The sequence below is a fragment of the Acinonyx jubatus genome, chromosome C2 (assembly GCF_027475565.1).
Source record: "Acinonyx jubatus isolate Ajub_Pintada_27869175 chromosome C2, VMU_Ajub_asm_v1.0, whole genome shotgun sequence".
Taxonomy (NCBI): domain Eukaryota; kingdom Metazoa; phylum Chordata; class Mammalia; order Carnivora; family Felidae; genus Acinonyx; species Acinonyx jubatus.
Window position 1 is genome coordinate 92,901,389 of NC_069384.1, and position 18,035 is coordinate 92,919,423.

Below are 18,035 nucleotides of genomic sequence, written 5' to 3' on the forward strand. Positions count from 1 at the left end.
TCAGGTCATGATCTCACAGCTCGTGGGTTCGAGCCCCGCATTGGGCTCTATGCTGACAGCTCAGAGTCTGGAGGCTGCTGCGGGTTCTTTGTCTCCCTCTCTCTCTGCTCTTTCCCTGCTCCCACTCTGTGTCTCTCTCTCTTTCAAAAATAAATAAACATTAAAAAAATTAAAAAGAAATAAAAAGAAATAAAAAATCTTACTTTTTGTGAGAAAAAGAGTGTGTGAGAGGGGGAGGGGCAGAGAGAAAGGGGGATCAGAGCATTCGAAGCAGGCTCAGTGCTGACAGCAGAGAGTCCGATGCAGGGCTTGAATTCATGAACCATGAGATGATTACCTGAGCCAGAGTCAGACGCTTAACTAATTGAGCCACCCAGGTGCCCAATAAGTATCCTTTTAACCAACTGATAGGGGTATAAAAGCACAGAGACCTTAGTTACCATTTTCAATCAGCATTTAGCATAGTGGGTAGTACTCACTATTGATATTTCACTGTAAATAAATGTGTAACTTTCATACGTCCATATTTCAAATATCACAAATATCAAATATATCAAATTAAGTACTTCTGCTGAATCGTAAATTCTTTGGGGCAGAAACTGTGTCTTCCTTTTATTTGTGTCTGTTATACTCCCAGATGTTTGTTTTACATACAAATCACTGATATGAAATGAAAATGTCTGTAAACTAATAAAAAAGTTTGTAACCTATTTCCTAAGTTCACAAGTTACTCAGATTCTTTTCACATTTATTATATATACATCACTGTACTAATATGTGAGTGTGGGTGCGTATACACCTGTATATTAAGACGTGGTGTAAAGCATTTGCCTTGGATACGCTATGAAGGAAATGATCTTGAAAAGCAACCATACCTAGCAAGTCTTTGCTATAACTCAATAATCTTTCAATACGTCTCAAGCTTGCCCTTCAGTGTTGCCATTAAACAGGTGTTATCATTGTATTTGCATATTGCGTTTTATTGCTTTTGAAGAGAGTGATAATGATGACTATCTTTGCAGAGCAGTGTAGCCAAAGGGCTGGAAGGAGAAATGGGTCATAAAGTGACAGATGATTAGAGCTAGAAGGGACTAGAAGCCTAGCAAATCCAGCTCGTTTATTCTACAGACGGGGAAACTGAGATTCAAGTTGAAGTACTCCACGATGCTCAATTTTGGGGAGTCTGACATAAAAAAAGAGACTTCCTAGATTAAGGGAAGCACGCAGTTTATTGACTCTTTTCTCCTCAGAGGGTCTCTTCCAAACAGCACTGTTCTGGGACACACCTGTTGGATCCCAGTCTGAGCGTGGTAAGCACACACTTATTTATACCACAAATGACATCATCCATCCATCTTGGAAGCCACAGTGCTCACTCCTGTTGGTTGTCAGCGGTGTCTAAGATGTCCCCTGATTTCATTGACCTCTGTGTGTCCTGGAACCTTGACCTCTAAGGCTCCCTGGTGCCAGAATGTCTGCAGCTGTAGGATCAAAGACCCTCGGGAAAAATCCACTCCTAACTGAGATGAAATGGAGTGAGTTATTAGGAAAACTAGCTATATGTCCCAGAACCCTTGTTCATCTGGAAAATGCTTGAACTGTATCCCCAATATAAACACCAAGCCCTAAGAGCTAAACACAGCATAAGCCAGAGACAGAGTCTCCTGCCTGGCAGGCAATGTCACATTCCGCCTGCCCTCCTGATGTGCCTGGCACATAGTAAATGCTTTATAAATAATCTGTGAAATTAATGAAAGAATGAGGCAGCATGTAATTAAAGATACAAAGATAGCAAAATTGGGAAGCCCAAAAGATCAGGTGAAAAGTTACAAATTTCAAAACAGTGGGTTAGATATTTAAATGTAGGTCTTGAAATTGAGTCTAAATTCTGTCTCCAGCTTCCTGGCAAACAGAGCAAAAAGGGCCATGCAGTGGGCTTCACCTAGTTCTCGTTATGGTGGAGAACACAGCATTATAGGGCATCGCATATTTTTCTATCTCTGAGAGAAATGAGTCATGCGGGCAATCTATCTACGTCACTAAAGTGTCACTTATGTCTTGGGGACATGTGAAGATGCTTCCTTGGTTGGCAGCCAAAGTAATTGCTTGCAACAGTTTGGTAATATCCTCCCCAAATAGTGGTTGTCCGCAGTCTTTGCTTAGAGAGAGAGTAACTCCATTTTGGTTATCATCCACTGGCTGTCTGTAACTGCTATTTCTTCACAATCCTTAGCCAGGACCCTCCGTTTGAAGCTGAACCTCAGAGCATTCTTAAAATATTTTCTAAGCCCTCTTTACTTACAGATGTCCTTCTTCCACTAGTCTTATAGAGTTAGATGCTAAGATATTTTTACAGTCTTCTATACTTAGTATGGCTTATAATCCTTGGCCATGTTATCTCAGGCGCCCCCTTAAGAATCCCTTAACAAATAAAGTAACCTGAGCAGAATAAAATCCTTGTTGATTGATTGATCTGAGACTTGCAGTGCACTCAGCCCAGTCTTGCTGTTCAGGTCTCTGCTGTGGCTCCCTCCCTCCCAGTGTGTCTATTCCACTGAGATATTTTCTCCTACTTCTGGCCAAACTCCATATTTTTCCTCTCATTGATCACCATATCTGTAATAGCGTCCACCTCCCCATCAGTGGTCGTAAATCAGATTTGAGCTTACCTTCTTTATGATATTTGACAAACAAAGCTTGTGAGAGTTTGAACATTTTAAGTTTTTTTTTTAATGTTTATTTATTTTTGAGAGAGAGAGAGACAGAAACAGGGTGAAAGTGGGGGAGGGGCAGAGAGAGAGGGAGACACAGGATTGGAAGCAGGCTCCAGGCTCTGAGCTGTCAGCACAGAACTTGATGCAGAACTTGAACCCACGAACCATGAGATCATGACCTGAGCGGAAGTTGGAAGCTTAAACTGACTGAGCCACTCAGGGACCCCTTAAATTTGCTTTTAGCACTGGCATGTATTTCTTTTAGTTTTTTAAAAAATGTTTATATATTTTTGAAAAAGGGAGAGAGAGCATGAGTGGGGGAGGGGCAGAGAGAGAAGGAGGGAGAATCCCTCGCTGTCAGCACAGAACCCAATGCTAGGCTTGATCTCACCAACTGTGAGATCATGACCTGAGCCAAAATCCAGAGTTGGACACATAACTGATTAGGCTACCCAGGTGCCCCTAGTCCCAGAATTTTAGAGCTAAAGGGACCATACGATTAATTTTGGCTCCTTTGTTTTATAGACGAGAAAACTAAGACCAAAAAAGGTGAAAAGATTTGCTTTTCAGCCCTTAGCCTGGAAAGTATTGAACCTTCATGGTGTTTATTTCTGTATCATCTCTGTTTTGTGAACTAGAAGATTTCAATCTACAAGTCATTGTCCCTTGTCCTCTGGTAGTCACTTTACATATTCTTAATCAGTAATAAATTAATGAACTAAGTGAAATAATATATCATGGTTCATTTTATATTCTACTCCAACCAAAAAGAACTAATGAATTAACAAATAAATTAAGGTCATTTAAAGTAGAAATAAAATACATAAAGTATGTCAGTCATTTGGTTATTTCATGGCAAAATTGACAACAGATGAGTTTTTTCCTTGTTGTATCTCAGCCTTATCGTTATAGCATATTGATTATAAATACTTAAAACAATCTAATTCTGACAATTCTTTTTCCTAAAATATGTGTTTTAAATACTATGATTTTAATTTTTTTATAAGGAAATTCGATTTTCATTTTTTTAATGTTTATTTTTGGGAGACAAAGAGAGAGACAGAGAGACAGAGCATGAGTGGGGAAGGGGCAGAGAGAGGGAGGCACAGAATCCGAAGCAGGCTCCAGGTCCTGAGCTGTCAGCACAGAGCCCATCGCGGGGCTTGAACTCACGAATCGTGAGATCATGACCTGAGCCGAAGTCAGAGGCTTAACCAACTGAGCCACCCAGGTACTCTTAAATACTATGATTTTAAAAAGCTATGATAAAGTATCTGTCCACATCAGTAAATTCCTTCTTCTAAGAGGCCAAATGGGCAATGGCAGTCTTGCTTATAATAAGCAGATTTATGGAATGGAGAAATAATCAGTCTTTGCAGAAGCTTCCACAAACAGGAGATGTGAAAAGTGTTCGGAACAAAGAAGGGGTCATCCCTAAAACATACAGGAAGCTTTGATCTTTCTTGTTGCCTACAGCAAGGTGAAAGGGTAAAGTCTTCAGCAAGTCTGATCTGTGTATTCAGGTTAAATGACACTTTCAACACGTATGGGCAAGCAGAAGGGTTACTCAAATGGTGAAAAATACAGGCTCCAGACCTTGTGACTCTACAAAAATACCAAATGTAAAATAAATTCTTTTTTTCCTCGTAAGTTCAACTCTAGGAAATAATGAATTTCCTTCACAGGAGTGATTAGATAGCGTAAGAATGCAAATTTGGCACAGTAATCAAAACCCAGTAATGTCGGACATTTTACATTCTTGCCCGTGATCTAAGTTTTATAGTCCTTCTAGACATGTCATGCTTCCCGGGTTGTAGCCACTGATACTTTGAGAGACTGTGGAAACAGTTACTCATGAAGACCTACACCTTTGAGAGAACACCCAGAGGGTAGTGAAGGAAAGGAGTGACAACTCTGCTTGTGTTTTGACTCATCCTAAAGAAATGCATTAGCCCTTGAGATATTTGCTAATTTTTCCAGAGCTAGCATATTGTCACTGCAAGCTCTATCCAGTTACTGTGTCATGATTTATAGACGCACTCCCAATTTTTGAGCTCTGTGTAAGCCGTGCCTCATAGCATCCCTGACACGTATCCATCCAACTGCCACAGAGAGCTTAAACCTGTCTGGCAAACCCAGTGCATTATCTAGAAACATTGCTTCCAGCATGTAAATCCATCAGGGATCCTAAGACTTTACATTTCTGAAGTCATAACCTTTTTTTTTTTTTTTTGGAGTAGAAACTTCTCCTGCTGACTCTCTTCTGACATAAAAGCGCCTTAGCCTTAGTTTTGTTTTGAAACGGACAAAAGATGCGCCAGGAAGCTGTTCTCTCATCATAGCTGCAGTCATTGCTCGGCAGATGCCATTAACTCCTGAGAGGATCCCAAAGCAGGGTGACAAGCAGAAGAAAAATGACAGAAGCTTCTAAGTCTGGAGTCCTCATTCTGTTGTTTATGGGGGCAGACCTGAGGTCTCCAGAAGAGGCATGGTAAGGTAAATCAAGGGAATCAACGCTTAGTCCCAGGCAGCACTCACCAGGCACCCAGCCACTAGAGCTCACGCAGAGGCAGAAATCCAGGAACCGAGTTACGAGGCCACAGATGGACAAGCAAGGACAGTTTGATGTGGAGTCCCAGTATTGGTGCCAGCCCTTAGATTCTTCTTGCCTTGATTCGGGTCTCTAAATTGGTGTTAAGGGCCCGGGCAGTTCTGTCTGAGTATGGAGTCGAGAGCAGCGTCCACCATATTAAGGGCCATTAATGCCATTACAGTATTGTAATTTGAACATAAAAGTACCTAGCCAAGGCGAAGCCTTGCTCAGAGCCTCTACTCACCAAGCCATGTGCCCCACACAGCCTGTGGGGGCTCACGGGCAGCACTTGTTTATAAGTCCCCCCAAAAGACTCTCTACATGCTGGGGTGATTCTGGCAGGTGACTCACTGGCCTACCATTCATAATCAGGCAGGTCCTAAAATGTGCACTTCTGGAGATGCCCCTGAAAGATGTTACACCTACAGGTATAGAGACACCGGGGACTGAAAGCAGAAGAATGACTCGTCATTCAACTTAAACCTGTGTCTGTTACAAGACCTCCTATTGCGAGTGGGGAGACATTTGTGTAAATCAGAAAAAGATCTCGTACCGCTCCAGCAAGCATGGGTTGACGATCAGAGAGTGAGTCAATTTTAATCCCTGCTCTTCCCTTTGGCCAGCATGTACAAGCATCCCTTGTGGCTCTGCCTATATGTCACTTAAAAAAAAATTTTTTTTAATTTTTAATTTGAGAGAGAGAGAGAGAGAGAGAGAGAGAGAGGGACAGAGGGACAGAGGGGAGAGAGAGAGAGAGAGAAAGAGAGAGAATCTCAAGCAGGTTCCACACTCAGTGCAGAGCCTGATGTGGGCCTCAATTCCATGACCCTGAGATCATGACCTGACTGAGATCAGAAGTCAGACGCTCAACTACCTGAGCCACCCAGGTGCCCCTATGTCACCTTTAATAATAGATCTAGAAACTGTTTTGCAAATGGCAAAAGTATATATATTTTGTTTAAAAGTGTCAATTGCTTTAACAATTAATATATTCCACAAGTTGTGTAGCTAAATTCTAGCACACCTTCATTTTAAATATATCAGGATTTTCACAAAATGGAAGTGGCTTGGATCTCTCTCTCTCTCTCTCTCTCTGGCCTTGAGAAGCCCCAGACAAGGGACAGGAGGGAGGGAGGCAGGAGCTGGAGTGAGGAAGGCCCGACACCTTCCACTGCAGGGAACTGAGGCTGCCTGTCAACTCTAATCATTTTCCTGCAGGAAATGTCATTGCATCATTGCATTGCAAGAAAGTGATGTCATAGTATGGGGCCCTGATCTACTTCCTGACTTTTAACCTGAGTCTTGTAACCTTTTTCAGCTGTACAGCACCCAGAGAAAATGAAACACATTGAAATGTAAAGGCCAGCGTGTCTCATAAAGGCCTGTGAGGCCCCAAGATGGGGTTCACTTCTGCACATACATTAATGATCAAAAAACAGTTTTGTTTGGTTACCACAACCTGGACATGACATGGTCCTAGTACCTAGGAAAGTCAACGGAAAAGAAATAGTCTTCAGGATGTGTCTGAAATTTCTGGACAGGAACCCTTCCGTTTCCTCATATTGGGTTTAATTAGTGGGGACAATGCTAAATTTAATTAGGATGCATGGCTTAGTTTTTGTTGTGGCGGTGTTTTGTTGTTAAACTCTCTGTGAAAATGAATAATGGTCCCTGAACCGATACTTTAAATCTTACATATGGCATTTGTGTCTCCATGTCTTAGGATTGGTTACAACCCCAGCCTAAATGACATTATTAAGCTATTTCCTGGAATGTCAAGGGCTGAAATTGCCCTGTCAAGAACGACTCTGTTCTTTCAGGGATTGCAGAGAGCAAGGGCTCAGATTGCATTCTTGCTCTGTTATTATAAGTTTTTGCCTGGCAGGAAACCACTGGGTCTCAGATAATTTGCATATATCCAATGAGAGTGATCCAGTGTTCTATGGAGGTTTTCAAGATTGCATGACAACACTGTGGAAGAATCTCATATGGGGAAAGGGGATTTTTTTTTCCCCCTTTCCCTAAGCCCCATTTTAAATAGTTTCCTTCCCACAAGCTGATGTGTCCACATTCAAAGAGTTATAAGTAACCCAGCCTATTTTCTTGCCTTGGCCTCTGTCACTAGTCCAGTAATATTATCAGCCACACAAAACTGGAAACAGGCTGTTTTAAAGTAAAGGTGACTTATTCCTTCCGGAAGGCCTGTAAAGCAGACTTTTTTTGGCATGTGATGGTAAGCATGAACCAAAAATTTAGTTCTCCCAGGCAAGGGCATAGTAAAATGTCTGCTCATTTCTTTGTGAAAGCAAGGGCAAGAAATACCCCCCACATATTTCTTGAGAACTGAATATAATTTTTAACACGTTCTACATGGGATTCCAGTCAGCCTAAAGCACTTGGTATTAGACTCTTTCACTTGTGTATCAGTTTGGGATCTTCAGAACTGTGCTGATTTTGCTGAGCACCAAAGTTCCAGGAAGCAATCACTGGACCTCACTGGCCCCACGGTTGGTGCCATAGCAGCTGAAACTTTGATTCTTGATAAAATGCCCAAAAGTCACCTTAAACCCTTTCAAAACAGAGAGGGATGCAAATAAGAAAGTAGAATGGAAGTAAATAAATAAATAGCCAGGGCACTCAGTCCTGGCTCAAAATGTTCAAATAATATTAAAATTAATTCAGCCTCTATACTAATAAGTCCCAGGCCCAGAGCTAGACGTCTTATAGCTTCTTAGGTGACAGAGGAACATGTGTTGATTGCAGAGCTGAGGTCTGAGTGGTATCTAGAGGACTTCCAGACACCAGCAATTCAGTTGTGTCTTCTGGAACATGTTGTTTAGCTTCTCTAAATATCATATTTTTCCATGATATGTCTAAAATGTTATGTCTACTCAGGTAAGGTCATGATCTTGTGGTCGGCGGGTTCGAGCCCCACATCAGACTCTGTGCTGACAGCTCAGAGCCTGGAGCCTGCTTCGGATTCTGTGTCTCCCTCTCTTTCTGCCCTTCTCCCACTCACGCTCTGGCTCTCTCTCAAAAATAAATAAAGATTAAAAAATTTTTTAATGTTACGTCTAAAATTTTCATTCTGTACTTGTGCATTCTCAAATGAATGGACTCCGTAGACACTGATATTCAAAGGCATCTAATAAATGTGTTGAATGAATCAACAACACTAGACACTGTTTTTGTTCTTGTGTTTGATTTTCTGCTATGTGGTTTACCTAGATAGTGTCACTGAATTCTCTCAACAAGCCTATGAATCAGCTCTCCTCATCAGTTCCATTTGACCAGGGAGGAACCAAGGCCATTACCTACCTAAACTGACCAGAGGGCTAGGATCTGAATCCTGGTGTTTTTCATTCTGAAGTCCTGCCTGCTTTCCATTACGCTCCACGGGTGCTTCTCAAACTTCAGCATGCATCAGAATCACCTGGAGGAGGGTTTCCCAACGCAGACCGTTGGCACCCAGCTCCCAAATTTTCAGTTCATACAAGTTCCCAGTGATGATGCTGTTGCTGGCATAGGAATCACATTTGAGAACCACTGTGCTATATTATTAAGACCTGTGGGCATAGAGACATAGAGACATGTAAGAATATATGACATAGAGAATATAAGAAGCAAATCTTTGGCCAGATTAGAAGAGACCTGTTACATTTTTTAAAAAATGATTTTATTGTTGACTAATCTCTATACCCAGTGTGGGGCTCGAACTCACAACCCCAGGATCCAGAGTTGCATGCTCTACTGACTGAGTCAGCCAGGTGCCCCAAGACCTCTTACAGCCACCCAAATAAGCTGTGTCTTCTCAATTGAGAGCCACTCAACTGCTGAATGGGGTTGCCTCTTGGGAATGGTGGAGCTGTCAGGGGCATTTAGACCTTGGGACATTTGTGAAAAGTTGGCCAAAAGGACAGCTATGGTCCCTTCTTATTTTATTTTATTTTTTTTAATCAATTAATTTATTTTGAGAGACAGAGAGTACAAGTGGGGGAGGGCCAGAGAGAGAGGGAGAGAGAGAAAATCCCAAACAGGCTCCACATTGTCAGCACAGAGCCTGATGAGGGGCTTGAACTCATGAACTGTGAGATCATGACCTGACCCAAAATCAAGAGTTGATGCTTAATAGATTGAGCCACCAAGGCGCCCCAGCTATGGTCCCTTCTGACTATTAAACTGTCATGAGTGCCATAGACAACTTATAGAGAAGCGAGGAGGGAGGCTCATTCTCCCCTTGCAGGAGACCCTTCTCATTATGGCTACTATTCTATGTTTTAATTGTGTTTGAAGATCTACAGTTGCTTTGGTGATGGCAATGAAGAAATGCTGAGCAAAATGGTTGCTTAATTTAGGTAATATAGAATTATAGTTTAATGAAACACTAAACAGGGACAAAAGGAATTTAAAGAAAACATTCATTCACTGCAAATTTGTATTTCAGATTAAAAAATTTTTATGACAATGATGATACAATTTCCATTTTAAAAATCATAATATGTAATCAGAAAAAAACAAGGTTAATAATCTAAAAGGCATAAATGTACAATTATCTCAACTTTTATTTCATAAGAACACAGAAAAAACTGTTTGAAGATGAAAATTATTTTGTATTTCAAAATAATGGCCACAAATATAACACATTTAAGAGGAACACTGCTTCAAATTTATTGTCCATTCCTTTGACCCTAGAAGAAAAAAAATAAAGTAGTGTTTATTTCTACAATTTATCAAAGAAAATAGAGTGTCACTTCTGACATTTAATTTAGCCTTTTTTATGTCACAGGAACCCAATGAAGGATGACTCAAGTAACAGCACCATGGTACCACTTAAGGATTTAAAAGGAATCACCAGAGAGAACAATATTGGTGATATTGGTGAAGGGGGATGGCAGAAAGATATAAAAAAGAAATATATGCGTAATAAAATATCTGGCATAAGCATAAAACAGTTCAGAAGAACCATTACTTTTGTGGGCAGGGACTGTCTAAGGAAGTGAGGAATCTCTCTGTTGAATATCTTTTTTGGTCATTTGTTATTTGTTTTGTCTGGTTTGGATTGGCTTGGGGCATTTTGAAAATTAACAGAAGGTTAAAGGATTCTTTCTAAAATCTTTGAATGAGAGCCAAGAATTTAAATTTGATTAGAAGTAAGAGGAAGAAAGCAAACATTTCTTGAGCAACTATCAAGGGCCAAGTCCGTGTAAGGGTCTTTGTAGTAATTTATACCATTTCACTTTGCAACATGTGGGGTAGGTGTTATCTCTAGGGCTCAAAGAGGTTCAATATTGATTTGCTCAAGGCTAGTCAGATGGTAGGTGACAGAGGAAACAATTATACCTCAAACTGTCTGACTTCAAAAGTACCATGACTTCTCAGGATCTCCACATACCATAAATAATGCTGAAAGCAATTCTTCAATAAGGCACTTTTCCTTGGTATGGAAGTTCATATCTACTTTTCCTCTGTATTCCTTCCTGGAGCTCTGTTTTGGAGTCCATGACCACAGTAAATTCCTGCATGTTGTGTGAGTTGCTTTTAAATTTGAAATATTCCTGACATAGAGTGAGGTAAGATTTTAGCTCTGGCTAGGAATACGTAAACGTGGCATCTAGTATTGCAACCTGCTACTCTCCTGTCTTCTGAGTCTCATACTACCAGTCCCACCATTTAGCTCACTTTAGTCAGTCTCCATTCTCAAGGAACACATATTCTTGGAAAGGAGCTACACACACATGAATGTCACATAGAGGAGCGTGGCTGTATCTTGAGTGTGAAGGGGAGTCACGGAAGGATGTAAAGCAGGAAAGTAACAAGAGCACATTGGAACTTCAGAAGGTTCAGTCTAGAGCCTGTGTGGAGGATACTTCTCAAGAAAGACAAGATTGGAAGCAAAGATGTCTGAGTGAGAGAAGATGGAGGGCTGGGCCAGGGCCATTTGATCAGTACAGAGAAAGGGGGACACAGTGAATAAGGGGTGTAGCTGCCAGGATATAGTGATCAGCTCAGGTGGGAGGAGTCAAGGATGATTCCAAGTCTCAGGCTTGTCCTGAGTGTCACCAGGACTGCTGGCAACTGAGCTGGATTTACAGGAAGAAGAGCAGGTGTTGGGGACAAGGAGATGATCAGCGCCATTATAAACATCTTGAGTTTGATGTGTCTGTGAGACCCCCAGGAGAGTGTCCAGAAAATAGTCAGATGTGGAACTCATTAGAGGAGGAGAAGGAACTGGGCTATCGACATGGATGTGTAAGGTATCAGCCCAAAGGTGATAACTGAAGCCACCAGCCTTTAAGGATTCAGCAGAGCAATGGAGCCATCAGATAGATTGAAAAGGAAAAACCAAGGAGAAAGGAAGAAAACCAAAGCAAATGGTCCATGGAAGTCAGAGGGGAGAGGATTTCATGGAGAAAGTGGTCAATAGTTTCAAAGGTTGTGAAGAGGTCAAGGAAAATGTGGATTGAAAAGACTCCACTGGGCTTGGCTATGTACAGGTTGCTCATTGGCAGCCTTTGCCATAAGAGTGTCAGTAGAAGAAACGAAGAGATAAGTTGTTAAATATGGCCTAGATTGAAACTGTTCTTATAGCCCGTGCTCTTCAGCACTAGGTTTATTATGAACTCAAAGCAAGGCATCATTTGGATCTGGTATGTAACCAACTAAAGCCATGGAGTGTCCAGTGGCAAGCTTCAGTACCTCATTGAGTTGAACCCCAGGAAGAAGTCCTTTTGATGCCTTCTATTAGGTTCTTAAAATGGCTTTTTATTAATGATGGGCTATGAAACCCTAAGTGATAAAAGTAGGACTCACACATTAAATCCAAGGACTCTGTCTTGTCTCTCATGGTCAAGAAATCCCATGGGGTGCCTGGGTGGCTCAGATACTCAGTTTAAGTATCTGACTTTGGTTCAGGTCATGATCTCATGGTTTGTGAGTTTGAGCCCCTCATTGGGCTCTATGCTCACAGCTCAGAGCCCGGAGCCTGCTTCAGATTCTGTGTCTCCCTCTCTCTCCACTTCTCCCCTGCTCACGCTTTCTCTCTCTCTCTCTTTCAAAAAGAAAAATAAACATTAAAGAAAAATTAAAAAAAAAAAAAGAAGAAACCCCTTTGCATCTTTCTGAGCTCTTCCCTTATTCCTCATGCTAACTGATAATAAGTTCTGTTGATCCTACCTTCTAAATATCTTTCAAATATTTCACCTCTTCTCCATATCCACTAACACTACCTAATTCAAATCTCATTATTCCTCATGTGGGCTCCTGGTCCTTCTGGTGCAGGTGACATTTCCCCTCAGTCCCTGTAAGTCAATGGGGGACCAGAATATGTCTTGCTTATCCTTCTGTCTCTACCCTTCAGCTTTTAGCATGGTATATGGCAAATAATATACGTTCACTAAATGTTGAGGGGCAAGTATAAATAATGAGTGTTGTATTTAGGGCTTTGGAATCAGATTCCTCAACATGTGATAGGAGGGAAGTCATATACTAGTGAACACAAGATACTCCTCTTGTCAGATAGGTACCAATTACCATCCAGTGCTTAGCAATTCTATTGCTTTAACTAGCAGCTTTCTTTCTTATCCATGACACTAGGTTAGTTATATGAAATAAGAGAAGAAAAACATTTGGAACAACCTTTTTGCACATAAACTGGAGTTTAAAACTCCTTACTTATTTGGTAAAACAATGGTTAAGTTCTGCAACTACACAGATTGATCTAGAGGGTATAATGCCAAGTGAAATAGGTCAATTAGAGAAAGTCGCATACCATACAATTTCACTCCTATGTTGGGTTTAAGAAACAAAATGAACAAACAAATTTAAAAAAGGGACAAATGGAAAAACAGACTTTTAAACACAAGAACAAACTGGTGGCTGCCTGGTGGCTTGCCAGGGGGAAGGTGGGTAGGGGAATGGGTGAAATAAATACAGGGGATCAAGTGCACAAAGAGTATACTTATCTTGATGAGCACTAAGAAAATACATAGTATTGCTGAAACATTATATCATACACCTAAAATTAATGTAACACGACATATTACTTTTACCTGAATCATAAAAAAAGACAACCAACAAGATAATTCTGGTTGGTTTGATATGACAGACCGAATACTGAGCAAAGAAAGTTGTTTTCCCAAAGTGGTTAAAGCGATATATAAATCTGTGACAACTCTCATATCCATCTTGATTGGATAATATTGCTAGTGCATATTCCTTCTTTTTTAAAAAAAAATTTAATGTTTATTTTATTCTTGAGAGAGGGAGAGAGAGAGCAGGGTAGGGGCAGAAAGAGAGGGAGACACAGAGTCTGAGGCAGGCTCCAGGCTCCAAGCTGTCAGCACAGAGCCCAATGCAGGGCTCAAACCCACGAACTGTGAGATCATGACCTGAGTCGAGGTTGGACACTTAACTGACTGAGCCACCCAGGTGTCCCTGGTGTATATTCCTTCTGGAGCTAGCAGGGTAAAGGCTATGTGGGGTACCCCAGCGACACATCAACATGGCTTAGGACAGGTGAAGAGCCACCCCTGGTTGCTGACAGTCCTCCCTTCTGAGTGTTAATCTTCCCCAATGGAATAAAGTTTTATTTGAAAATCACAGACCAAGACCGATCTGGAAAGGTCTTTGGACGTGGCTGGCCAAGCCCTGTGGTGTTAGAGATGAGGAAGCTCAAGTCCACAACTACTGATGTGTGCAGGGGTGAACTGCTGCCTTACCCACTGTCCCTGCTGGCTGGTAGGGCCTGTTTGGGAGGGAAGTGATGTTGTGTCATTCCTCAATCCTCATAGCCTTGATTGTGTGTCACCCTATTACTTTGCTCGTGGGTCTCTCTCTTCCTTCCTGGGGTAATGAACTCAGGTGCCCAGTAACAGCCACTGCATATTCTCTTCATTAATTAATACAATGCAAAGTGTCCAGCCAACATTGTTACCTCCCTAAATGGCTTTGTGCTCACATATTGGCACCATATGATTATAGAGAATGGAGGTTTCTGACTTTTGCTCAAGTTTCTGCTCTTTTAGAAAGCAAAACTTTCTTCTGTGGTTTCAATATATATCTTATTTGTTTTAAATACAGCATTTAAAGTTTGTTGAAAAATTTATTCATAATAATAACATTAAAATTTTTTTTTAATGTTTATGTATCTTTGAGAGAGTGAGAGAGAGGGAGAGAGAGAGAGAGAGGAGACAGAGCATGATCAGGGGAGGGGCAGAGAGAGTGGGAGACACAGTATCTGAAGCAGGCTCCAGGCTCTGAGCTGTCAGCACAGAGCCTGACGCGGGGCTTGAACCCACGAATTGTGAGATCTTGACTGGAGCAGAAGTCAGGTACTTAACTACTGAGCCACCCCAGTGTCCCCATAATAATATTTTAGATTAAAAGTAAGGAGCAAGGAAAAAAAAACCCTAGTAGGATATTTCATATTAAAAGATTAAACTGACTGTCAAAAGGAAAATATGTTGATACTCACAATGATTATAAAATAAAAATTGACAAAAGGCAGTTTTCAGGTTACTGCCTCATCTATTTCTTCTGCTTTGACAAAATATCAAGCTTATTTTAATACATCACAATAGACACTTCCCTCTCATTTCCTCTCTTAGCAAGTTGCTATCACCCTTGGCATCGTCTTGCTGATTAAATGAAATGAAAATATCCTGGAAAAAATAGCTTCCATTTCTGATATGTGAGTTAATTTTTGTCTGTGAGAAACATAAGAAAGACTGTCCACAAAATGCATGCCTATGCAAAGCCACTCGGAGTCTGTAAAACTGAATACACTCTCCAAAAGGTGTGGCTCAGCAGGGTGGAGCCTGGCCTCCAGACCCTTTGAGACCAGGAACGAATCCTGACTCCACATGGCAGGCTCAATGTCCTCATCTGTGAAAGGGGGAGAATGAGTTTTGCAGTGTTGTGAGGAAGAAAGGAGGTAAAGCACCTGACAAGTAGTCACTGCCCAGTAAATACACCTACAATCACTCTGCTACTACTCACCAGCATTATTATTCCAGAGAACATAATGAGATCAAGGGAATGCTAATGCCCTGGATTGCAATTATTTTTCTAGATTCTGATTTTTCTATCGACCAAGTTGAGGAGACCACATAAAGGAACTCGTGAGGAAGAAATACAGTGCATTCTGACTGCTGTGTGGTCCTACTTGAGGTTTTACTTGGATCTCCCCAAGGGGATTTAGTTCCCAGAAGCACCAGAAAGACCTTGGTGTAGCCCAACATGAGGTCTCGGACCTTTAGGATGAGAGTCATGGATGAATTTATGGCAAAACACATTGCTATTGCTGATGATGCAGGGTACATCCTCTAGAAGATTTGAAGCCAATATATTTCTGCAGATTTGTCTTGTGTTTGGAGGAAGATGGTCCTCCACTGATAAATATTCTGTCCTCATATGTTTTTTCACTGTTTCGAGGGTTTACCTACATCTTTTATGGGAAGCAAATATTTCTCAATTCATTGAGAAAAAAAAAATAAAACCATTGTATCACATGTTAAGGGGGAAAATATTTTCTTTCCCCTTTCATTAAAAAAAACAAAAAAACAAAACCCCAAACATAACAATGAATAATGAAAGGAAAACACAGGGAGCCATTCCATTCCGTGGGGGAGGGGCGGAGTAGCTGCAGGGGACAGCTGCAGCACGTCTGGCGTCCCAATTCTTTCCTTTCCCATCACTTTATTACTTACTGGACCAAGAATGTAGACAATTTCGGCTATGGTTGTTTTGCGTTTTAGTGTCTCAACTTAATCTTATGCGGTGCTCCTTTGCCCCCTGCACTGAGTCCTAAGCCCACAGGGTCACTTCATGGTGTTTCATGTAGCCACAGAAGCGGGGACTCTTAACTCTTTTTCCAGTTCCAGCTCCTCCCATGAGGCCCTGGAAAATTTGGAAGGGCTTGTGGTCTTAGCTTGGGCCGCTGTAACAGACTACCATAGGCTGGGTGGCTTAAACAACAAACATTTCTCACCGTTCTAGAGGCTGGAAGACCAAGATCAAGGTGTCAGCAGATTCAGCATCTGGTGAGAACCCTCTTCCTATTTGGCAGATGGCCACCTTCTTGCTGTATCCTTATGTGGTGGAGAGAGAGAGGACTCTGGCCTCTTCACCTTCTTATAAGGGCATCATGAAGTTAATCCCATCATGGGAGCTCTACCTTCCTGATCTTACTAAACTTAATTATCTCCTAAAGGCCCCGCCTCCTAATACCAGCACAGTGCAGGGGGTGAGGGGGGGAGGGAGGGGGGAGGGGGGTTAGGGCTTCAACATGAATTTTTCAGAGACACAAACATTCAGTCTGTAGCACTCATATAATGCTTTTATCAAAGTCATCATAAAGCAAAACCCTTTATGCCTCTTTCAAGCATTTCTCACTGTGGTTTTAGTTGGGGACCAACTGACTGCATACGCACACACACCAACACTGTGTGACCCTCAACCAGATGCTATCTACTGTTAGCGTCTTCCTCCCAAATCACTATGTTAAAGCCCTACTTCCCACTGCGATGGTATATAGACGTGAGTCATTCGGGAGAAAATTAAATTTAAATGAGGTCATGAGGATGGGATCCCCATGAAGGGATTAGTGTCCTCATAAGAAGAGGACAGAGTTCTCTGTCCAGGAGCAGGGCCCAGGAAGGACAGTGAGGTGACGTCCGCAAGCCAGGAAGAGAGGCCTCAGTGAAGATCGACCTTACTGGAAACTTGACCTTGGGCTTCCAGTCTCCTACACCATGAGAAATAAATGTGTGTTGGTTAAGCCACCAAGTCTATGGTATTTTGTTATAATAGTTTGAGTTGCCTGGGATGCAAGGTGACTTCAATTCTCCTAAAGTGAAAAGGCACAGGGAAGAGAGAAATGATGACTATGGTGATTCCTAAGGGACTGTTTGATAAATTTCTGAAAACGTGTTTTCAGACTTATGGAAAAACTCTTAGAAGTGAATATTTGCTATCGTGAGATTGACTATTACATACATGAAAAAAAATGATTTTACTCTCTAACACAATACAATTTCCCCCAAATCTTTCCTTAAACTATCACTTTCTTCTTTTTAAAAATTTTCACAGCTTTTGATTTTCCTGATATTTACATACATTTACATGCATAAATATTCCTGTATTTACATATGCATTATTTACATTGATACATATATGAAAGAAGAGTAAATCAGCAGCATATTTTACAGTATTTATATAGCTTTTAATACATTTGTAATTTTTAATAAAATTTTAAAAATATGATTTGTCTCTTCCAGCACATAGGGAACCTAACATCCAAACTCTCTGGAGGCTCATTAAATGCAGAATCACCATGTAGAATTCTATATCCTGACCAGTGATCTGCCATTTCTTCTAAGAAGGTTATATGTTTTCTAGAATTTTGACAAACAATACATTATTTCACTGCTGGAAACTCTGCCTAGTATTACTGAGATCTCTACATGGTAACATGGTAACAAAGGTTTGCTCAAGCTGCACATGCTCCTTGTGGGCTCGGGGAGGCGGTGGTGTATTTATTAATACAGAACCTCATATCCCATTATGTCAGCCACTCATCCTTGCTAATGAAACATGATATGCCACCACCATGGATTAAGTGGTGTCAAATCATCCAAAAACGCTCACCAAAGATTTGCTGCTTGTTAAATTTATCGAGAGCTCTCACCCAAACTCGTGCTGCATTTTATGCACATGGGAAAACTGAGATT

General features: G+C 41.2%; 1 protein-coding gene across 3 annotated transcripts in view; it reads right to left on the bottom strand.

Annotated features, from left to right (window-relative positions):
• Positions 1-582: 582 nt before the first annotated feature.
• Positions 583-18,035, bottom strand: part of TMEM212 (transmembrane protein 212) — a 60,180-nt gene continuing 42,727 nt past the window's right edge. For 2 of the 3 annotated variants that reach the window (XR_008297818.1, XM_053221209.1), the window contains one exon: positions 9,846-9,995. Coding sequence is in view for 2 of the 3 variants with exons in the window: in XM_053221209.1 (XP_053077184.1) it covers positions 9,975-9,995 (21 nt within the window). In the remaining variant the exon portion in view is untranslated. Of the gene's footprint in view, positions 8,874-9,845; positions 9,996-18,035 lie in introns of those variants that run through there. The other variant, XM_027061442.2, reaches the window with a different exon arrangement.